We start from the raw sequence: 25189 nt of genomic DNA, 5'->3' as shown, positions 1-25189 counted from the left end.
GGATCCGCTGGTGACCTTTATCCTGAACAGTCTGATGTAAGTTTCCTCGCTGTTTCTCACATATGATCCATGTAGCATTTGTAAATGCTAGCTTTGTTTAGATATATTTGCTGTTTCTATTGGCTCATACAGATATGAATATGCATATATGCAAATTGTGATAGGCATGCTGTAGTTCTCTATCAGGTCCTCTGTAGTAATATATAAAGGACAAGGTTGTTGTGATTTGACAGTGTGTATTGGAACCATTCTGAAGAAGGAGTGATCCGAAACGCCGTGCGTCAATGGTGACCCGGCACACATTTTATCTTTGTCCTTGATGATTTTAAGAGCTTAAATAAATACTACATTTTAGACGGTGCGGACCCTTTCAACTGATTAAGTACTTATCCCTGTGACTCCAGGGGTGGTCACGGCACGTCATATCCATTGGTGCAGATGCAATTCTAACTTGAACTAATACTGGTGGGAAAAATCTAAATTAAACACTCTGCTTAGTGTCACTTAGTGTCAGAAAAACCTACCTTTTACAAGCAGAACAAAAGTAAGGGGCAGTGGTGGTAAGCATAAATGGTGGTAAGTAAGGGGCAGTGGGGTTGTAGAGGGTGAGGCTAATCAGAGGGAAAGGGCTGATTGTGTGACTAAATACAATGGCAAGAATGAGGAAATTATACATGATAAGATGTTTGATGCTACATGGGATGAAGGATCAGACCAGCACAGTGACTGGCAGACTGAGGTAGAAAAGGAGGATGTTGCATATCCTGGGAGATGGTCTATGGTGACCAAAAGCAACAGGATCTTTGCCACTTGGACATTTTTTCAAACCTTGACTGATGCAAACATCTGCAAGATCTGTCAGTAGATGAATGAGTAACAATAGCATACGGCTGAGTGGATGTGTAACCTGTCAGAACTTACCATGAGTGTGGGTCTAGTGATAGGCTAGAGGAAGTGGTAGTGTTACATGACAAGGTGTGTGACCCAGCATGGGTTGTAGCCAGGGACCAGCAGAAGCTTGAATTAGCCAATCCTGGCTTCTAGCACCTGATTTAGTTTACCAGAAGATGTGTTGATTGGTCAGTAATTGCATAGACACAATTCCTTTCCCCCTTCCTGGTGAAGCTAATTAATCTATAAGGAGCATTTTTTGAGCCTTACGAATATTTTTAAAAATACAATTTAATGAATACAAATTATTGTAAAAAAATGTGCATGTTACAGTAGACAATTTATGCACTTTATATCAACATAATTATGGATCAGAGGTATCTGCTAAGAATGACTGTAGCCATTGTAATCGTGCGATCGCCAGTTTTGTTGGATTGTGGATCATTGCCATTTTCCAAGGACCACGGCTTTAGTCAATCAGACCGTACCTGTAGAAATGTAATATTTTATGTGTGTGCATTGTTATAAATGGGGTACTATTACAACTAAAATGGAATTATCATTATTTATGTGAAAAGGAACATAAATGCAATTTGTGTGCGCTCATTATTCATGCATTCATCCATCCATTTATGTAGCGTAGAGTCACACCATTACCGTACAGAAAGCAATTTTCCTCAGCATATTTTGCATGGGACATGAATCCAGCAACATATTTCATGTCTTTCTCTGTGCAGCAAGCATTTGAAGCTGGTGTCCTTGTATGAGACGCTGTGACAATGTGGCTCAACATTCAGAGTCAAGAGCACAGCATGTCTACCCTTTTCAGATTGTCTGTTATTTGCCCTATTAAAGATCCTGCCACAGAGCACGTTATCCGTGTTTCTGTGCTTTATCTCACCACATGTGATAGACGTGATGGAAGAGGTCTATTGCTGGGAATGTTGGAAAATGAGGCATTCTTGCATTGACGCCTTACTTATGTAATCATGTGGTGATATCAATTCACTACTCAACTTTTGACAGAAAATGCTTCTGCTGAACAAGCTACGGTTTGTGGCTCATTTGCTAACATAGCCTATATCTGTAGAAGCTTATTGTAAAAAAAAAGGAAAAAAGAAGGACACGGTTAAATTCTTCCATCAACACCGACATACTGGTGTATTGTCAGCCAATGCTGAGCAATATTATATGAACTTCAGCACTAGTATGGAGGTGTACAGTTTATTAGGGCAAACTGGAGCTATTCTATAGCACGTAGGGAAACAAATTCCTGAAAAATGTGACATGATGAGGTAACCACAAGTACATATTTTTTTCATTACCATGGTTAATAAACTAGCCCTTTTACCTATGCAAGTGAGGAAGTCAAACAAGAAGGTGTAGCCACAGTTCTTCCTAAGAGTAAACAAAAGCCAAAACACTTCTATCTGGCTTAGGAAATGCTGCTGATAACAGTTTAGAGCTGAAAAAGGGCTATTATTTGTTTTGTTTTGCAGCTGAATGAAGCAGATTTATATTATACTGACTTGGCAGCTGTTTATAATGCAGTCTTAGAAATTCAGCCCTTAACCCCTTGCGGATCCAACAGCCCTGGCCACTTTAACACCAGAGCCGTCAGTGCCCTATTAAAAGCAGTGATTGCTGTGATTGCTGGAAATGATCAGGAAGTGTTCAATCTTTTTTTTTACTTCATTTAAACTTTCAGTTTTATGACTCACTTTGCCTCATGATTTGAGGTATTTTGATTAATTCACAGGGATTTCAGATGGCTTAGGGAACACATGTTTCCCTTCACCATTAGATCCCCTGTAAGTGCCGCTAGGAACGAGCAGATAGCCCAGCGCAGCGCCCTTCTGGACAACTATAATTGTCCAGATAGAATTCAAAGGTTAATTATCATAAATGTATTTTCAGTTCAGGTTTGCTTTAAAACTAAGTTCCCACTGAATTTGTTGCGATGTGCATGTAGCACATCATAATTAATATGCCACAACGCATTATACCCAGTCATTTGTAATGCAGGTGTAATGTGTGTGTTCAGGGCCGGATTTATGCCATGGCCTAGGGCACCACAGGATCAAAGGCGGGAGGACAGCAGGCTTTACTGGGGTGGGGGAAGGGTCACCTGGCTATACGAAGTGGGGGAGGGTCAAATGGCTTCTTACACTAGAGGGAAGGAAGGAGGGGTCATCAGACTATTGAAACTGGGGGGGGGGGAAGGGTATCTGGCTACCTATACTGGAGGGAGGAGGCAAGGGTCATCTTGCTACCTATACTGGAGAGGGGCAGTTGCTGACAGTGGCCTTGGGTGGGGAAGAATACAGATCCGGCCCTGTGTGTGTTGCCCGGTAATGCGCAGTGCAGCTCGTAAAACATTAACATGAAAAAGGATTTAGGGGCCAGTCCCAGTCCTAGTGTTTTTCTTTATGTGACATGAAGGAATCATTTTTTGTGATTTTGAAGGTCTTTTCTGGTAGAATTTTCATGTGTTTTTTCTATGCATTTTCATTTAAATGTTTATTACCAATAACTTCAATTTACATGAAAAATACATATCATTACCTTGAAAAAGTGCATGGGTTTTTTTGTGCAAACCGCATTTTTTCTGCATTTTGGATTATTCTGCATTCCCATTGATTTGCACTGGAACACAAATCGTACAATGCACACGAAAAATCAGGCCTCCTGAATTTTGCATGCAAAAAAAGCATGAAAAACACACAAACATTGTGATGCCATCTAAATTCAAACTGATAGGTGAAAATTGCTCTCCTCCTAAAGGGGAAAAACCCTTAGTGGTCAAGTGGTTAAAGCGGATCCGAGATGAAAAACTAACTATAACAAGTAACTTGTCTATATATCTTAGCTAAAGTTTAGATAGTTTACACAGCAAATCTAGCTGCAAACAGCTTTAACCACCCAGGTGTTCTATTAAGATCGCCAGGGCGGCTGCGGGAGGGTTTTTTTTTATAAAAAAAAATCTATTACATGCAGCCAACTGAAAGCTGCATGGAAGCCCACTAGAGGGCGCTCCTGACGCGATGAGCGGCCCTCCTTGTTTTGCTTTCCTTGTAGCCATGGCGACGAGTGGAGTGACGTCATGGATGTCAGCCGACGTCCTGACGTCAGCCGACTCCGATCCAGCCCTTAGCGCTGGCCGGAACTGATTGGGCACAGGCGGCTGGGGAGACCCTCTTTTGCCGCTGCTCGCAGCGGATCACTGCAGAGTGGCGGCGATCAGGTTGCACACGCGGCTGGCAAAGTGCCGGCTGCGTGTGCACCTTTTTATTTGAAGAAAATCGGCCCAGCAGGGCTTGAGCGGCACCCTCTGGCGGTAATGGACGAGCTGAGCTCGTCCATACCGCTAAGGAGGTTAATAGAATAAGAATATTTCTTCCTGTGATACAATGACAGCGGCCATTTTGTTTGTAAACATTACACAGAGGCAGGCTTATCTGCATCTTGAGCAAAGAAAACGAATCCCCCCTCCTCCTCCCCTCTGCCTCTGAAATCTCTGGCTAGTAATACCTCCCCCTCCTCCTGCCCAGACTGAGCTCCCATGAGCCCTTGCTACTGTCTAAAAGTGCCTTGGCTCTCTGAAAACCTGTGGGAGTGGTTTATTTAGTTTATAGGGAATTAGAGCATTAAAACAGAAACAAAAAAGTATTTGGCTTGAGGAATGCTCTATAAACAATAGGAATGGAACACAATTATGCAATGAGTAAAAGTTCATCTCGGATCCACTTTAAACAGTACAGCAAATCAACATGAGGAGTTTACTAAAGGAGACGGGCATTGGAAAGCAATGCCAATGTCCTGCTTTTCTATATTTTTAAGCTCTGATTGGTTGCATTAAATAACCACAGTGAAATTTCACTACTTTGCAGTTTTTGTGTAGTGAATCAAACCAAATTTGTGACAACTAGAGGTAACTGTCATAATCTAGAGCCCGCAAATGGTTTTGTATTGTTATGCTGTCATACATCTTCCTGTCTTGCAATAAATGATGGCAGAGATCCAATAGTTGGAAGGTTTATGAAATAAAAATGAACCTTCAGCAAGTCATAACCACAAGAATATTATCTTTAACATTTGTTGCAAATTAAATGACCTGTGGTCAAACCTGGTTTAATAAATGCCTGTTTGCTCGGGGGCCAAGAGGGCAGAGTGTCAAACATTAACCTTTCTTGTAGTGAATTCAGTCTTGGATAGGACTGGATTCTTACCAGGCTTCTGTTAGCCTAGAATACAAAGGAATGTTTTTTAATTTAGCTATAGAACAGGTCACAAAACTGAGAATGGTCCATACCGCAAAGTTGAACACTGTAGATTTGCCCTGCCATCATTTATTTTTCTTGATGGGCTAATGCCTGTCCCTTTCAGTGTCACTTTCATGGAAATGCATTTCATCGTTTGCTCAAATAAATAAATAAATAAAATATCACAATGCATCACTTCAGGAGGGTGGGTGGATCCTATGTCGACCATTTCTTTAAGCCCATAAAGGCCAGCTTCGAATCAGGAATAGGTTGCTTGCTATCATTAACCATGGTGGTTCTGGTTCTCCATAGATTAAATCCCATCTCCAAGTTAATTTGTTGCAGCCATCTCCCCTTCCTCCTAAGCAAAAATGTTAAGGGCCTATTTATTAAGGATGTAAATCTAAGTAGAGGTCACCACTTACTTGTTTTCCAGTTTTAAAAATCAGATTGCCCCTTTAAGATCATTGTTTTAATAAAGTGGCAATCTGATTAAATGCAATCAGCAACCCCTGCTTTAATCAACTACTACAATTACCCTAAAGTACTGCTCCATTTACTTTAATTGGATCCTCGGATTGAGGCGGAAATATAATAACCTAAAATTGGATATTTTGAAAGAGATCAAATAGGGGACAAAAACCAATGGCCCAATATAGTGCAGTAAGTACTGATGATAAGTGGTAATAAATGCCCTAGTAAAGGATGATACTCCACCACTGTGCAAGCAGGTGGTGAGAACCAACCTGACCCCACTCGGGTTAACTTAAAAATTTGCCCTCTGTAGTTGCTGAAAGCAGGGGGTAACAGCTCAACACCAAGGGTGAAAAATAGGCAATGTTGCAATAGGTGAAACAGAGATGCAAAAATTGATAAAATACGCTAAAAAAGGTAGTAGTGGACTTATTCCCAACAAAAGACAGGAAAGGTCTTATTCAGAAAACAATTTTAACTGGATTCAATCCACTTTGTGATGCATTGCAGGTATAACCTGCTTCTTCAGGCAAAAAGGGCAGTCACTGGGAGGCATAAAACTGTTTACTAAGAGTCCTTAAGATTCATTAAACTATACATGTTACGGCAGCATCGGTTACTGGGTGCATTAATAGAGCACTGTGACCATACTCTGATAACATTATGTGGGCCAACAAGATACTGTTATTATTTATTCTCACAACAGCAGTGGCGTAGCTAAGGAGCTGTGGGCCCCGATGCAAGTCTTACAATGGGGCCCCTCAAGCACTCTATACATAACAATTGATACGGCGCACCAAAACCTGCCAATGGTAACTACAATGTCAGAGGAGCAAGAAGGGGATGGGGAACAGCTTGTTAATGATTACCACTATTCAAAGCTATCTATAGAAGTGATTATTATGAGCACAGGACCAAAAAAAAGAGCTAATACTGTAGTTGAGGGAGGGCCCTTCGGGGCCCCTCTGGCCCAAGGGCCCCGATGCGGTCGCTACCGCTGCACCCCCTATTGCTACGCCCCTGCACAACAGTATCTAAAACAGAAAAAAAGTGTTGCAAAATGAAGTGTACTTCAATGAAGATTGTTTTTTAAATAAGATCTTTCGTGTCTTCTTTTGGGAGGTAAGTTACCTTTCTATTTAAACCGTTTTTTATTGTATTTGATCTATTTGGTACCTTTGTTTCACCTATTGTAACATTATTATTAGATATTATTTTTATTATAACTTTTTATATGCTTTATGAGTAACTTCTCTTCTCTTGCCTGACCCCGATTCCAAGCTTTCTATTGGCATTGAGAGCAGATATACCTCTGAGTGTTGTTTATTTTCCTCTAATTACCTGTAGATCTAATATATCCTTAGACACGGATTAACCACTTCACCACTAAGAGGTTTTCCCCCTTATCGACCTGAGCAATTATCACATTTCAGCACTCCTCCCATTCATTCACCAAAAACTTTGTCACTACTTATCACATCAAAATTATCTATACATTGTATGGGTTTTTTTTGCCACCAATTAGGCTTTCTTTGGATGGTACATTTTGCTAAGAGTTTATTTATTTTGTATGCACTTCAGAGGGAAATGTTAGCAACATTTTTTTTAAATACCCTATTTCTCTGTTTTCAACCCCTATAGTTTAAAAATAAACAATGTTACTGTAGATAAAAATCCACACATTGTATTTGCCCATTTGTCCCAGTTATCCCGACATTGAAATTATGTTCCTAGCACAATGTACAGTATGTCAACAATATATTATTTGGCAATAAAGTCGTATTTGTTTAATTTTTGTGTTTGTTTTCTCATTTCTCTTTTTTTGTACTTTATTAATTATTACAATCCCTAATTTGCAAAATATCAATAATATACACTTTTGGCATACATATATAAAAAGCTAAGTCCCTACCACAACAATTTATGCATTCTTTTGAAATGCCTTAATTTTTTTTTTTTTTACAAGTCATTTTTTTTGGTAGCTATGGGAGTGAGGCAGGGACAAGAAGGGGTTAATAATTTGTATTTATGTGTGTAGGATTTTTTTTGTGTGTGTGCAATTTTAAATTCATCCACTAGATGGTGTGGAATGGTCAAAAAAGAAAACTGAAACGAAAATGAGGCCTCTTGCACACTACGTGCAATTCCGAATTTTTATACGACCCGATTTTTTGATTATGATTAAAAAACGTAACAGTATGCAGTACTTGTTTAATCGAAATCAAAAATTGGATCGTATAAAAAAATCGGACTCGCATGTAGTCTGCAGGAGGCCTAAAAGTTATGGGGTTTTTTTTACACTTTCAATAAATAATATCAGCTGTTCATTAAAGTACAGAATATTCATTAATAAGGTACCTAGATTGGTTTTGGGTACATATGTTCCTATTCACCAATCTGTCCTCTAACTGCTGCCACGGAGGGCCAATGCATGTGCTCATGCGCGCGTCGCTCATAAATTTAACAGACGGGTATCTATGCCCCTGGGACAGGAAGAGTACTCATGTGGGCCGGGGGATGGGTTGTTTTCCTACTAACCTAACCAGCTCAATTCCGCTAAGTTGTGCACCCTACACAAGTTGCATAGCGTATGTTACACTAGCAACATGAGTCCATGGCTGGATTTCAGGCAAGGCCACAAAGGCCATGGCCTAGAGCACCAAAAAAGCAAGGTGCAGTTGTGGGCAGCAGGATGGCAGTAGCAGTTAGCCTGCTGAATATTTTTACTGCTACACAGCGGTTGCACATGGAGGTAGGCAGCTACCAATAGCAGGATCTGGCACTCAGGGGATGAAGGGGCAGCGAACAGGCACTTACATTGATCTCTGTGCTGCCTTTCACTCACCAAATGTACCGCTTGCCAAGGAGCTTACAATCTAATCCTTGCCATCCTGTCACTAACCATTCTCAGAGGAGTTTATAATGTAATCCATGCCATCACTTTACTAACTGTCCACAGAGGAGCTTACAATCTAATCCCTACCATGTTGGGGGGAAGTTTAGGATCCTGTTGGTCCAAGGTAACTGGTGATAGTGGGCCTTGGGCGGTAAAAAGTACAAATCTGGCCCTGAGTGTTACCCAAGTAATGTAAGTGCGCTAACTGTGTAGTCTGTTTGAGTAATGGCAAAATTGCCATGTGCTGCCTCGCAAAGCAATCTAATGCTGGACATACACTGGTCGACTATGCGGCAGAATCGAGCCAGCGGCTTGATGCCGGCGCGTCCCCGCTCGTTCCCACAGCTGCCCAGATCGATTCCCGCTCATCCCCGCGGGCACTTCCTTATCTGCGGGCCGTTTTTTCTTTTGTCCCGCCCGGGAAGTCGGATATTATCAATCGAGCCATCAGCGGCTTGATTGATAATGAAAAACGACACGTGTATGCCCAGCATTACAGAAGTGTAGTGAATTTGGACCTATAAACCACAATATAGATGAATAAAAAATTAAAATGCTTAAAAACATTGCAACATGCTGTTAAATTGAATCAACACTTTTCAACAATATAATGTTATGTGTTTTCTTCAGTGCTGTATTTTATAATATTACTTTTTCTAGTACTGTACTGTATATTGTCTGAATAAACAACACCCGGCTTACTTTATCCACAAAAGACAGAAGTAATGTGTGATGAAAATACATCGAATGTCTGGGAAGCCGAAGACTGAGAACATCTACAAATAGAAGTACTTGTTTGTTGGATTTGTTTTTAAAAATACGTTTTCCTCGATTCGTGACAGCCTCTAGAAACGCTGCCTCTCCAGATTCCCCACAGAAACAGACAGAGATTTTCATTATGTGGCAGCTTTATTTCTGCACCGGGAACAGGCGAGGAATCTCTGATTATGAAACTTCTTTCTAAATATATTCAGCAAGGCAGAAAAACCAAACTTCCCTAACAAAACATGCAGCATCCTCTGAGAAACCCAACGTTTAGGTATCCTTTGTAGCCGTTGACTTGCTGGAAAACTGCTGTGTGTGTCGCCACACGAGGGGAAAACATCCAACTGTGCTAAATTATAGAAAAAAATATCATTTTACTATAGTGCACCGCTGGAGTGAAAAGGCTGGACCACTGAAACAAGTAATCATCTGAAAGCAATTTTGAAGGATGCTTTTACTGGTCTTCCTCTGGCAGCTTTGCCAAGAAGGCAGTTTTACGTAGTACATATATAAAGAGGCAATTCCACAGGTAGAAAGAACTACAGTGAACTTTGTGGCTAGGTATAAAACTCTACTTCAGTGTTAAGACTTGCCATGGGTGACTGGAGAAGCTAAACTCTGCGTATTTCAGAGCGTTATGGAAATGTGAGCTGTCAACACAAGCATGCCTATAAATATGCTAAGCAGCCACTGCGGTCTCCTGGCAAAGCGTGTAGGTGACAGAGGAGGGAAGGGGAAAGGTGGAGGTGCACGGATGAGGATCAGGAGCAGAACTAGAGAATGCACTGTAACCTCATTCATGCTCATTTATTTTCTTACTGTCATATTACTTATGCGCAATAAATATTATATCAACTCCAATAATCATTTTTTTTGCCTCAGCTTCTAACACTTGTTTTATGATGGATCCATAATGTGCGACTACAAATTATTATTATTATTTATTTATATATCGCCAACATCTTCTGTAGCGATGTACATAGTACAAATCAAATATTGTGGAATATAGATACATGAGAAGTTCAAGACACGGTACAGTCACGACATCCAGTAATACAAGCACAAATACATACATACATACATACATACATACATACATATATACATACATACATAGGTAATGTGTGGATTGAGATATCACTAAAGTTGGTACACCTTCATATGGTAAACTATAGCAAAATACAAAATTAGAAACACTAGTAGGAGGTCACTACCCTTGCGATCTTTTTCTAGGGGGTAGCAGGGTGGAAACAATAGGAAAGGAAACACAGGGGTTAGTGGATGAGGCAGTGAACTTCCAATGCTACTTATAGCAATTTATAGGCTGGTCTGAAACGATGTGTTTTTAAAGTACATTTGAAAGTTTCCAGGCTTTGAACAAATATATAGGGAGACATTGCTGATGCCCTGAAACTGCTAGTTTCTGAAATGTTTGCTGATTCTGTCTACTGTTGAAGTCATTTTCCTAGAATGAGTGTAGATTAGGAACATCAAAACATCTGTGGATTAGGAACATCACAACAGTGATCTGATGCTTGCTTCAGGGGACTGATAAAAGGATGCCATACACTATCAGTTGTTTTTGTCTGATTTGATCATTTTGATTAAACCTGCCAGTGACCTATTGCCCGTCATCTTGTCAGTTGATAAACTTCTGTTTGACTTGGGGAACTGCAGTCAATTATTGGCAAGTAGACTGAGAGTGATAGACAGAGGCATAGTTTTGTACTGCACCAAGCAGTTAAAGTGGACCTGAACTCTTGCACAGGACAGAAGAAAAACATATAGAAATTCACCCTGTATTTAGTCCCCCCCATCTGTGACTAATCACAAGTGTAATATGATCTCTCAGCTGTGTCAGCTAGCTGCCTCGGTAGAGCAGCTAATTTGTAAACACAGCATGTTAACTCAGTGTCAGTGTATGCTTCCATGAAAGCAGGAAGTAGACACACCGCAGATGTATTGCTGGCAGAGCAGATGTGGTCAGTCTTGATTTTTTTTAATGTTCTCTGGTCAAGATCAAGTGGCGCAAGGTGATGTTTTGTATGCAACATCCTGACTGTTGTTTATCACTCAGAGTAGTAGTAGTTATAAGGGATCATTTCAGATTGTGGAGATTACTTCTTCAGGCGTACTCAGTTAGGTTTGGAGTTTGGTTTTGGATCTTTTTTGAAATTCAACTCAAAGGCTCTCAGGAGTAGAGCAAGCAAAGCTGAGCATTCTCGATGTTCAGCTGTGTGTGTTCTGCAGATGTTTTGGGCTTTCCCATAATGCTGGGCTCTCCCAAGCTGCCCTGGTCTACCAAATAGACCACCTTTACCCAGCTATAGCTGTATAAATCAGAGCGTTGGGTGAGGTTAACATGAGTAATGTGTATGGAAGGAAAAATGTACTTACAAAGGTAGGTTGCACTACTTGAAGCAGGTGGAGATTCACAAACATGACTCAACTCAGGTGTCCAAGATGGGCTGGATGTGGTCACTCTTTTTGGAAAAACACTGGTAGTAGATGTGACTAGGCCACAAAAGACCAAATACATTCCTCCAAAGGAGGGTGAGAAGCACAAGGGGGTGGGGGGGGGGGGGGACGCCTTTCGTGGGACTGAAGGCACTTCTTCAGACCAAATGTAGTGACACAATAATCTATTCAACTATGCAAAGAGCACCTTTTTTCCAAAGAGTTTCTACAGTGCTGCCCATAATTATTTATACCTCTGGCAAATTTTAACTTAAAGTTACTTTTATTTAACCAGCAAGTCATTTTTTGACAGGAAATTACATAGGTGTCTCCCAAAAGATAATACGACAATGTACAAGAAGCTTTTATTTACATTTGACCAACATGATTCATACCCTTGTCAATAATCAATAGAAAAGCCTTTATTGGCTATTACAGCAATCAGATGCTTCCTTTAATTGCAGACCAGCTTTTTGCATGTCTCCACATGTATTTTTGCCCATTCACAACACATGAGCTCCAAATCTTTCAGGTTGGAAGGTCTTCTTGTCATCACCCTGATCTCTCCACCGATCCTCAATTGGATTCAAGTCAGAACTCTGGCTGGGACACTCCAAAATGTTAATGTTGTTGTCTGTTAACCATTTCTTCACCACTTTTGCTGTTTGTTTTGGGTCATTGTCATGCTGAAATGTCCACTGGTGCCCAAGGCCAAGTTTCTCTGCAGACTGCCTGATGTTGTCATTGAAAATACTCATGTATTGCTCTTCTTTCATGGTGCCGTTTACTGTGATTAGTTTCCCTGGTCCATTGGCTGAAAAACACCTCCAAAGCATTAGGTTCACGCCACCATGTTTGGCAGTGGGGGTGGTGTTCTTTGGGTTGAAAGCTTCTCCTTTTTTACGCCAAATGAAGGAACCATCATTGTGACCAAACAATTCCATATTTGTTTCATCTGGCCATAACACAGAAGACCAGAATTCTTTTTCTTTGTCCAGATGAGCATTTGCAAATACCAAGCGAGCTTTTGTGTGCCTTATCTGGAGAAGTGGTGTCCTCCTTGGTCTGCATCTGTGGAACCCAGCAGTGTACAGTGTCCATTGGGTTGTCTACCTTAAGACGTTGCCACCAGCAGAGCCCAGATTCACCAGGATGGTGAATCCTTGGATTCTTTTTCACCTCTCTCACTATCCTTCTGGGTCTGGCCAGCACAGGTGTCTCTTTTTGCTTCCGATCACATCCTCTGAGATTTTCCTGTGTGGAACATCTTGTATTTTTTAATAATGCTTTGCCCTGTAGCCACTGGAATGTGAAAACATTTAGAAATGGTCTTGTGGCCCTTTCCTAACTTGTGAGCAGCCACAATGCACAGGCACAGGTCCTCACTGAGCTCTTTTGTCTTAGCCATGACTGTCCAAAACCAAGTACAGAGAGCTGCTGTTTTTCACCTGTTGAGTTGATTAAAACAGCTGTTCCCTATTAATCATGGTAAATAGGATGCTTTAGGACAGCTTGGACTATTTGGAATGGTATAGAACTGTGGATTTTCCCATAGACTGTGACAGTTTGTGAAGGGTATAATTGATTTTGGACTGAATACTTTTTGCTCAAATGTAAATAAAAGCTGAGAATGTTTTTTTCCACAATAATGCCTTGTGTACATCATCCTATTATCTTTTGGGAGACACCTATGTCATTTCCCATCAAAAAATTACTTGCTGGTTGAATAAAAGTAACTTTAAGTCAAAATTTGCCAGGGGTATGAATAATTATAGGCAGCACTGTATATGTATTTATCAGACTGCTACATATAGACATAGTGTGCCGTGTTCTGGACAACTCCATATTTACCCTTAAATCTGAATGTTTCAAAATCAATGATTTATCCATCCGTGTATCCATCCGTCCATCCATCCATCCATCCATCCATCCATCCATCCATCCATGATTTCTTAATAGTCTGTAGCAAATTCTCTTCCAATCAACAGACAACCTAAGCATTTTGAGCAGATTGTATTGTAAGCTTCTGGCAGGGCCCTCCTCCCTAGTGTTTCCAGCTAGATTATGCAATCTTACTGTCAATCACCCCTCTTGTGGTCTAGAACAGTCTCTATTTTGACCTATGACACTGTACTGTTATCAAATCATTTGCATGATCTTGTTTTGTTGTGAGTTTCCTGTATGCCCTACCTTGTATGTTAGCCCATGTATCTATTATGCAACGCTGCGTAATATGTTGGCGCTCTATAAATACAATAAGTAATAATAGTAACAAGGATGGTCAGAAATGCCCATTTCAAATTCCACAGAAATTCCGATTTCCGCCAATGTCTGATTTTACAATTTCCGAGGTGTAAAAACCACAGAAAATCCGAAATCTGAAAAAAAGGAATCTTCTGATTGGTCTAAAATGACCATGGTAATCCGTTTTTTAATGGAAAGATTCTGCATTCTTTGATTGGTCCAGTGATTCCGAGTTCTGATTGGGCTAAAATTACAGATTGTGGTAAATCGGAATTCCAAGTTCTGAAATGCCAAAATCTCCAGAAATGCGAAGATTTCAATTCTGCGTAATTCGAATGAGCATCCCTAGTAGCAACCCTTCAAAACTCTGTGCAGTGGCTATGTTTTATATACACAAAAAAAGCATGTTAAAAAATGTTTTTTATTAATCCTTGTGATATATAGAGTTTCTGAAAAAAAGCTTTTCTTAACAAAAGTGGACGTTCTCTTTAAATGTAGTGTACTGTTCATTGTATTTTCTTTATCCCGTGTGTCTTGGTGATTTACATCTATTGTGTCTGTATCTGCTCTATGTTCCCATTGCAATTTCCCAAATCTAGTTTTCTTTTGCAGTTCCCAGGTTCTCAGTTAGTGGTCTTATCTATTCAGCGCCTTAACTTATGTCTGTAGATATGAGTTTCCTATTCCCTAGGATTTATTGGAATAACATGCCAGGCTAAGACACTGCACTCATAACTTTCTTCGCAAGCAGTTTTGTCTACACACATTCTTTCAAGAAACAGCACAGAACAAAGGCATGTCAACAACTGTGGGATAGAAGGAATGCTATTATGTTGTTTATTCAGTAGAAGCTGAGATGACAAATATATCTCAATAAAGGAAAGCTGTGAACTCCCTAGGACATAATAATTGGTAAACTGTTTAATCTGTTTTAACTACTGATGTCTCTTTTGTTCTGAGCCACTCATCTTTATTGCATATAATCTTTCAGTTATGTATATGTGTCAGTCTTTTTCAATTACAATTTCTTACGCAGCAGATTTCTTTTTCATGGTTACTAAGCACATCTTGACTTGGGAATCAGTCATTAACGATGATCTAGAGAAGGTGTCATAACGCTGAGGTCTTTTTGCATTGTTAGGTCATTGATGCATTGCTAGCTGTCATCAGAGATGCATTGCTAAATCATTTTCCCTATATTCTTCTTTCTGTAGGGTCAAAGCGGCTCTGGGCGCCAAAATAAATGCTATAAGAGTGGATGATGCTGAACAGTGGAAGGTTCAGAGACAGATGGAGAATGGAGAGAAGCATACAACGATCACACTGGACTGTGTGTGCCAGACATCGTTCATACAGGGCAGGTAGGCTCCTCAAGAAAGCATATGCAAAGAAAATGCTTTTTGTTGGACCGAAGACAGCTTGTGTAAAGGGGATGCTTGCAAATAAAACATTTTCTACATTTAACCCACAGAGGTAGTTAGCTAAGTTGTCAGGTAGAGTAACTACCGTAAACAGGAGCATAATGACAGTGATTACAGAGGGACCCAGAGCTGTGGAGGCCCCAACCTACTTTCCTTCAATAAACTGAGCATATCATAAATACCTACAATGTAGCTTTAGTGCTAAAGAATTATGTACAAGAATAAATGTGATGGTTATGTAGGTCATAGTAATTGATCACTGGCAGTGAAACCTGTGTGTCTAAAGGTGGCAATACATGGGATCTATTCTGTGGCAGATTTGATTAAATCTGCTCTTGATCTATTGACACCACAAGTCCGAATTATAAACTTCTGATTAATATTATCCCCCATTGTATTCCCCCTTCCCTATAGCCCTCCACCAGTAGTACTTCCTCCATTACCATGTCCCCTCCATTAGTGCCCACTTCATTACAGTGCCCCCCACAGTGCCAAATTCAGGCATACAGAAGACTGTATGGTTCCCAAGTGTGCTCCTCCCACTATAAACATATAATCATACCAAACGTTGTGAAATCTGGGTATAAAATGGAGCCAAAACACTAGTTTGCTAGTCCGAAAAGCATCACATTTATTCTTGTACATTTTTCAGGTTTATGTAGATCAAGGATTCACATGCAACTCCACATGCAGAATAAATAATGGCCTGATACACATTTTGCAGTGAACAATTGCTTCCTCAGAGGCACACAAAATAACATATACAGTCAGTTCCTTAAAGCGTTAAAGCTTCCCGTATATCTGTGATACTAACAAAAACGGCTCTCCATGCCACGTGCGTCCCTTCTCAGTCATAAGGTGCAACAGAGGGATAAAACCTTGAGGTAATCATACTTATGCAGCTTGCAGTGATGTACCTACAAATCATGGGTCCCCTCAGCAAAGCTTTGATGGGGCCCCCAAATGTTCACACCCATTCCCTTGCCTCCCCTTGGTGCCCTTAATGGCCTTGGGGCCCATCTCACAAGGGTCATAAAACAAGTGTGGCCATCATGATCTTTACACCTATAACAAGTGTAGCCACAAAAACAGCTGATCTGAAGTATAGTCCTCTGTATGGGAGGAAGGGAAAGTTAGTAGTTGGGGCTTCCCATAGCTCTGGGCCCCCATGTGGTCGCAGGGGCTGCTCCCCTCTAGTTACGCCCCTGTCAGCTTGGTCTTCCACTTGTGTCAACTCTGCATTTATGGAGCACGTTCTTATGAGCCGAAAACTAAATGAACTTTTTTAAGAGGGTCGACAGTTTGGCTAAATTGCCAAAGTTTACAGCCAAAAGCCAGAGAGTTCCCAAGTATGACCAACATAGTCAATGTGTATATAACATGCACACTCTACATTATTTAAGCAGTCCTGCCAACACCATCCCAAGCAATGAAAACATAGCAGCATATGTTGGAAAAACACATAATTAGAAGGTACCTTTGATTAAATCGGCATGTCGGAAGGATCAGTAGCTGCTTAGAGCCACATTGTCTGAAGTAATGTGCAGATTTTAAGTTTCTCTGTTACAGTCAAGTCAGTCAAGTCACTCTGTAACAGTCAACTATGTACACCAGACTTGCATAATGCCTAGTAAACACCATGCAGTTTCCCATCAGATAGATGGGTCGATAGATAATTTCCGACATATCCGACTGGATTTCTGATCGTTTTTCTAATCATTTCTATGCAAATCGATCAGAAATCAGATCGGACCTGTCGGAAATGATCTATTCGACCCATCTATCTGATGGGAAATTGCATGGTGTGTACCAGGCTTAACCTTTGCAACAGTGCTTCAGACATATTTAAAGTATTGATAGTTTCCCTGTATTTGTTTGTGTAATCTCTACAAATTAGATTAGATTTTTCTCAGGAAAACCGAGAACCCATGTCAATGAATTGTCTAGTACACACTTGAATGCGTTTTTCCCATGCAGAAAAAACCTGGCAGCAGTGAAGCACTGCATGCATTTAATTTTCTTTATCAATTACATTAGCTTCTGTAACAAAACACGTAACTTTTCCCAAATACACACGGTGCAGAAAACACATACAGATAGAAGCACACAGAAGACTGATATACAAGTGAGCTCCCAGTCTAACAGACTTGTTTCAGACAGAAACCCGAAGTGTTGAGTGAGGTGTCTTCTGATGGCGCTGTCCTCCCAAGTAGGGAATTGTCTAAAGCTAAAAAACCCACCACGAAGATGATGGATTGGGGGGATGTGTGATGACGAACGATGCGAGAGCTATCATACCTGGATCCATCTTCCACAATTACGTACTAACGAAGGGCTCAAACGCAACTGAATGACCGTGGTAATTAGCACAAGTAATTAGCATGAGGGTGAGTGGTGATTGGAACAAATATCCACAATTGGATCCATCATGACAGTCGTTCAATGTGAACGATTATGGCGGGTAATAGGCCGTCGACAGTTGTTTATTAAACTTTTGTTAAACTATGTTGTGTAATATCGTGCAGTCCTTCGTTGCCGATGATTCAACACCAAATTCTTCATGTGGGTATGAGCCTTTATCCTGTCATTGTCCCTAATGCCTATTGTTGTCTGGGGAACTACAAAAGAAGTTCCTACAACAGGAAGATACTCCTGCTTCTTTCCCTTCCTCTCCATAGTGCAGCACACACTGCTCACCTGAGAGCCGAACAGTGTGCCTGTACAGCAATTGTTCCTCAACAATCACTAAAGATCATTTATAGTTTAATCTACGCTGAAGCGCGCTGCAGAATAAGTCAGCACTTTATAAATGAATAAGATTAATAAATAACATTAGTATGTCACACCAATCTAACTCCTGCTGTGGTGTATATTACGTGCCTCCATGTTCATCAGACCCTTTAATGTTATGGGCTAATTTTTTTGTAAAATGTACTCTTTAGTATGAATTATTTACCAGCCTCCATGAGATTTCTCAGCTTTTGCAATTTGCATAATTTAATTAATCGGGAAATATTAAAATTGTATCATACAAAGGAAAGAATTGAAGTGCTAATTAACTACATTTGTGCCTTCTCAATATAATTTTACAGATATGTATGAAAGTGCGAAATGTCTGCTAACAGAAGCTCTTTGGCTGTTAATGGGCCTAAATCGTTAATTTAGTAAAACAAACATACGGACTGGCCCTTGATAACATCTTTTAATAGCATTTTTTTTCATTCTTAAACGGAACCTGTCAAAAATGAGCATTTTTTTGCGGCTAGCTGAGGTGGTCAAAGAGATCCAAACAATTTCTGCCTGGATGCAGATTTCATGCAATTTGTATGCAGCTTAACCTCTTGAGGACCATGGTGTTAAACCCCCCTAGTGACCAGGCTATTTTCTACTTAATTGGCCACTGCAGCTTTAAGGCCAAGCTGCAGGGCCACACAACACAGCACAGAAGTGATCCCCCCCTCCTTTTCCCCCCACCAACAGAGCTCTCTGTTGGTGGGGTCTGATCTCCCCCTCTGTGTTTATTTTTTTTAAATAAATATTCATTTTTTTAAATTTTTTATTATTTATTAAAAATTTTTTTACAACCCCTCCCTCCCCCCATCCGGCCAATCACGGCAATCGGCTGTCATAGGCTTCTGCCTGTAACACGGCTGTCCCCAGTACAGCGCTGCTGCTGATCGCAGCGCTGTACATGTAAATACACGGCGGTTTCGCCGCGTAACAGTCTTCCGAGCGGCGATCGCTGCTCAGAGACTGAAGGTGGAGCTCCGCTCCGCCCACCAAGCAGGAGATGCACGCGCAGCCTGCGCACGATCTCCTGCAAACTGCTGCCCCAGGACTTTACGCCGATCGGAGTTAGGCGGTCCTGGAGCTGCCGCCGTGGCCACGCCCATCGGCGTGACACGGCCGGCAAGCAGTTAAAGAGACACTGAAGCGAAAAAAAATATATGATATAATGAATTGGTTGTGTACTATGAATAATTACTAGAAGATTAGCAGCAAAGAAAATATTCTCATATTTTTATTTTCAGGTATATAGTGTTTTTTCTAACATTGCATTATTCTATAATATGTGCAGATTACACAACACTCAGCATTCAAAATGAGTCTTTCAGAGCAGTCTGTGAAGTAATGAACTCTCCTCTAGCAGAGGAAAAGTAAACAGTTCAATTACAGTTGAGATAATAAAAGTCAGATAACAGCCCTCTCCACGACTAAGTTAGTCGGAGAGCTTAATAGCTTTTTTGCATAGAGATAACAACTAGAGTTTCTCAACTCTTCCTGTACTGGAAACAATTAGACTGATGTATCTGATCTTAATGTTTTTTTTTCTTAGCTGTACTACACATACAAATCATAATATCATCATTTTTTTTCGCTTCAGTGTCTTTTTAAAGGATACCTTAACCTTAAGTTAAATCTTAAAATGACACGTTGTGTGTGTGTGTGGGGAGGTGCGCATAGGCTTACCGCACCTCCCGTGGCCCGATGTCTTCTACGGTTAACCCTCTGTGCCTCCCATTCCTCATTTCCTGGTCTGCGCCCTTTGACCTTGACATACTGCACTGCGCATGCACAGTATGTCCTATTGGGTTTCCTGTGACGGGGCTCACCAGTGAAGCGTGCGCACCGCATGCACCATCCACCGGCATGCACCATCACAGGAAGCCCAATAGGACATACTGTGCATACACAGCACAGTATGTCCATGTCAAAGGGCACTGACCGCGCCGACCAGCAAATGAGAAACGGAAGGCACAGCGAGTGAACCGTAGAAGACTCTGGGCCACAGAAGGAGCAGTAAGCCTATGTGCACCTCCCCCCGGCCCACACACACACAGTGCGTCATTTTTAAATTTAACTTAGGGCTAAGGTCTGGTCTAATAATAGACCAGTCACTTTGCAAAGGAAGCAAACCTGAATGGTTCAGGTTTAAGATGCATAACATTTGCAAGAAATCTGCACATAAGTTGAAAAGACTTGCATCTCATTGGCCATCTCTGTGATGAGCCAAAATAATGATGAGATTATTTTATCTCCAAAACTGTGGAGACAGCTTAAACAGGAAGTGAAAGATTACCACTATTAACTCAATAACCAATTTCAAATATATATGTGTGTGTGTGTGTATGTGTGTGTGTGTGTGTGTGTGTATGTGTGTGTGTATATATGTGTGTGTGTGTGTGTGTGTGTGTGTGTGCAGCAAGGATTTATGGGGGGGGGAATCCGCTTGCCTTCCATCAGTACAGGAATAGATTAACTAATTCTATGCAAACCTGACCCTTTACTAAGTATTGTGCTTCTAAGGGGGGCTGTTTGATTCTACAGTTCATATACCAAGCTGGGTGGGACAGTTCCACTCCCCTTTTAGACAAAGGAATTATTTTCTCTGGTGCCATGCATGGCTCCGGTAGCAATTATTCATAGATCTAACGCTGTAATTCCTTCCACATTTGCGGTGCAACTGCCACTTACCTAGTGCTTAGCTGACCATAGCAGCACTAAATTGAGGCACTGCAATGTGTATTCATTCACCTAGGTAAATGTTGGCAAAAGTAACAGAGCCTACAAATTGTTGTAACAGCCCTGTCTCCTCCGCCGCTTGTGTCAGGAAGAGAAGAGATACAAGTACAGCAACCTCTGGTGTAATGACATATAATTAAGTGCTACAGGTTACTATCACGCTAATACGTGATGAGGTAACGTACAAGTGTATACACAAACAGTAGTACGTAAAGCATAGTCAGGATCAGGCCGAAGTCGTACACAAAGTCAGAGGTATCGAGGTACAGAGTAGCAAGGCAATATAGTAGTCAATAAACAGGCAGGGTCATACACATAAGTCAAATGTCAGCCGTATTGTAAGGATCAGGCAATAACGAAGTCAGGGACTGATACAGTTGAACACGTGTATCAGATGGCAGTGGTACAGGATGACGAGACAAGAGCGAGGTCAAGAGGCAGGCAAAAGTCGGTACACAGATAAATATACAATAAGATGTTACTTCAATATAATACGATAATATAACTACAAAATACAAGACTGACTAACTAGAGTACATATATATTGTGTGTCTACACAGTATATTAATGTAGATCTCTAATCTCATTAGCTAGGCCAAGAACCAGCGAACTGATTAGTATCAAGGCCAACGAGCAAGTGAATACTCTGGCCTTAAATACCCAGGACTCCAGGAGGCAGAGCACAAGCCCAGCCCCCAGAAATGACAGCACCTCCTGCAAAAAGGTGTCAGCTGATGACATCACCGCTGACACCCTATCAGACACGCCTCCTCAGCCTATAAAGACAGCTCTGAGCTGCGCACGTCCTGCCAGAACCAACACGCCGACCCACATCTGTAGGGGAGCCCCCCCGCCCTCTCAATCTTGTGAACAGGAAAAACATAGACTACCTTAATCAGTTTTGCAGGCACCAATAACACATTGACAGGACATATACAGAAATGTTATTTCTCAAAATAAGTTGTTAAAGAAATTAGCACTTTTGCATACATCTTATAAAGCAGTTTTCCAATAGCTCTGTGGTGCCCCCTCCTGCACGTGTCACCCCAGGCATCTGACTGGTTTGTCTATGCCTAAGAACAGCCCCGTTTGCATGCTTACTTCAAGATTTAAAAGTTTGCAGTGCAAATATGTTTTACCCATTTTCTTATTCTTAATGCAATTGCTTGATTAAAGATGAGTTTCCATAAATATCGGATGTGAAATTTTGTAAACCTTTGTGATGAAAATCCGATCCCTGCTTATTAGTGTGCTTGTGCATGCTCTGTCAATCACAGCTCTCTATTCCACTCACATGTGCTATGCCAATAAGCACAGATTTATAATTAAGTGTCTATAGGCACAGTAATAAAATGCATTGTTCTATTTATAGATGATATCCAATCACAGCGCATTGAGTGATTGCGCTTCCAGTGTGATCCTATTCAGCATCTGGAAGATATTTATCTTCAGCTGCTTCATAAGTGAAACATAAAAATCTAGTTATTCTGAATAATTAGTCAGCCGCCATTATTGATTTGCAGCTTGTAGCAGAGCCAGTTGGAAATTTGGTAAAAAGCCCAACAGCCTAGTGATGTGCTTGTTTCTAAATCAGTCAGATTAAAATGTGTTGACAAAAGGTAACATAATACTAATGAGGAGGATAACATATGCCTGCATTCTATTACATGCTAATGAGATCAATCCAACTTCATCAATCCTGTTATTGGTGCGAGGGGAAACTTTGACCTATCTCATTGTCTCGGACTCTCTCTCTCTCTTTATCTCTCTCTCTCTCAATGAGCTATGTGTGAAGCATAACCAAATTATATAAGACTATATCTGAATGCATGGAAAAAAAAATAACCATTTGAATTCTTCTAATCAAAGTTATGACTGGAATTTTGCTGAGATGCAGTGGCAGGACCAGAAAACAGCATGCTCAGAAATCTAACAATGTGTCTGAATTTCTACAAAGAAGAGTACCTCTTTTCTCTGTCCAATCACACACATGTAGTCAGCTGGCCTGTCGCTGCCAGCCTGCTGCTTCAAACTAACTGCACATATCGCACCTCATAGCTACCTGTCCTTGATACAAGACAATACATTTATATCACACTTTTCTCCCAGCAAACGCAAAGCACTAGAGCTGCACCCGCTAAAATTTGCAGTGTTAGGGAGTCTTGTTGAAGGTGTGCAAATGAATAGGTGCAGGCTCACTGAACAGGAAAAGCCGAGATATGAATTCATGTCTCCTGTGTCAGAGGCAGAGCCCTTAAAGAGTAACTGTCGATCATAAAATCAAAAATCAATTCTTTATTTTTATCTGGTAAACAAGTAATAAGGATGCTAACCAGGCAATCTAAAAGTTAAAATCTCTATGACTTTTCTTGTTGCTAAATGATCATTCCCCAGTTTGCCTGACTCTTATTTGGTACACACAAAATTTGGTACACGAAAAAGAAGTTGCAGGACATGCTGGGTTATCCTTTTTTTGCTTCTGTACTTCATCTCGGACTTAACTAATGCAGCCTGATTGGCTGAAGCCTCTTTCCCTCCTGTTTTCCTCTCCCACAACTCTGTTCCTCTCTGATTGGCCAATATTTCTCATGCTGAGACAATGCACTTTCTATAGTGAAGTTTGAATGGGAAATGCTAAGAAGGATTTTCTCTTTTTTTACTGTAGAAAATTCACTAAAATCAAAACGTGGACAGTGTAATACATATGTTATGTAAGTAAAGCAAGTACAGTATTTATCTACTTATATATGTGTTTTTTTTTTCTGAGATAGTATGGCTGACAGCTCTTCTTTAACCATTACACTATCTAGCCACTTAGATGACCACAATGAACTTGGAGCTCTAACAGTGTGTTATGAAGCTACAGGGAAGATGCAAGGACAGGTAGCTATGGTTACAGTTGCGCTGCCAATGGTTACTGGGCCCCGCACACAGGCTCATCACCTGCGGATAAGCTGACTGCCCAATTTTAGTCTAAAAATGTGTCATAAAAAGGATCAGCTTATCCGCTGTGATGTACAGTACTAAAAAATACCATATTTCAATTATCCCCTCTTAATCCATAAATATATAACTTTGATATTAGACCTTAAAGGAATGGTCCAAGCAAAAAATAAAATAAAAATCCACTTACCTGGGGCTTCCTCCAGGTCGGCTTCTGCAGTGAAGGACACCGGGAGCCACCGGAGCTGCGGTGAGGGCACAGGACGGCTGCCAGGGGCTGGAGGAAGCCCCAGGTAAGTGGATTTTGATTGTACTTTTTGCTTGGATGTTTCCTTATAGTGCCTTATAGTGCCACAGTTTTGAAAAATATTAAAAATTATTAGAGCCCTAAATATTATTATGTGATTTTTCTTTAGCAAAGAAGGAAACGTTTGGTAAAAAAAATACAAACACTTGGAGAGGATGTCATGCAGAAACCACAGCTCTGCATGCAAGTTCATTTTACGTGATAGATTTCCTTTGTATCCAAAGGGGGAAGAAATTGACACTTTTACTGTGGCAGCCTGTTGCTGTAGAAAATTCAGATTGTGTTATCGTTACATGAGTCCTGGAGAAAAGTAAAATTAAATTCATTGGTACATTAAACCAAAATGTTAATGTCAAGGTTACAGGCAGCCGGCGTACCCACACATACCGTAGAAAATTACGCAAATATTGTGCCTTAAAGGACACAAATGTTAAAGTTGCATCAGTGGAGTATTTTATATGCTGGATATAAAAGGACATGAAGAGGATGAGACGTTAGTAAGGGTATGAATGTCTTACGGTAGACATTAGCATACTGTAATTAAATAAAGCTATGCAATGGTAACACTGTATGCAAATGGGTGCTATGAGTTGGCATGGTGGGGTAGCTGCCACACAGTAAAGCCTAGGGAACACAGAAGCCCTTGGACTTATCGGAAAGGCACCTTAAAAGCTGGTTCAGAGAGAGGGAAACCTACATAGAGGGTTGTTTCCAAGCAGCCACAGAAGTAGTCCATACCTTTCATAAAACTCAAGTAGTGCTGGAAAGCAACAGTGGCTGGAGTGAGCAAATAGCTACTAGTGACATCCCGATATGTCCATCTGAGAATGCTCCTTCTTGTCTGGGAGATGTAAAGTCCTCTGCACAGCTTAGGGTACTTTCACACTATGCATATTGCATTGGGATGCAACTGTGCTGAAAAGTTGTGTTGGGTGCTAAAGCGAAGTATACAATGCATTGAAAGTATGCTTCTTCACAGCCATTGTAAATGCGCACAAAGTCCTCT

General features: G+C 40.8%; 1 protein-coding gene across 3 annotated transcripts in view; it reads left to right on the top strand.

The window, feature by feature from the left end:
* Positions 1-25189, top strand: part of TMEM132B (transmembrane protein 132B) — a 799707-nt gene that overhangs the window by 339794 nt on the left and 434724 nt on the right. For 2 of the 3 annotated variants that reach the window (XM_068243776.1, XM_068243784.1), the window contains exon 3: positions 15204-15350. In XM_068243776.1, the coding sequence (XP_068099877.1) occupies positions 15204-15350 (147 nt within the window). Of the gene's footprint in view, positions 1-14842; positions 14902-15203; positions 15351-25189 lie in introns of those variants that run through there. The other variant, XM_068243791.1, reaches the window with a different exon arrangement.

The sequence above is a fragment of the Hyperolius riggenbachi genome, chromosome 1 (genome assembly GCF_040937935.1).
Source record: "Hyperolius riggenbachi isolate aHypRig1 chromosome 1, aHypRig1.pri, whole genome shotgun sequence".
Taxonomy (NCBI): domain Eukaryota; kingdom Metazoa; phylum Chordata; class Amphibia; order Anura; family Hyperoliidae; genus Hyperolius; species Hyperolius riggenbachi.
This window is presented reverse-complemented; position numbering and strand designations above follow the sequence as displayed.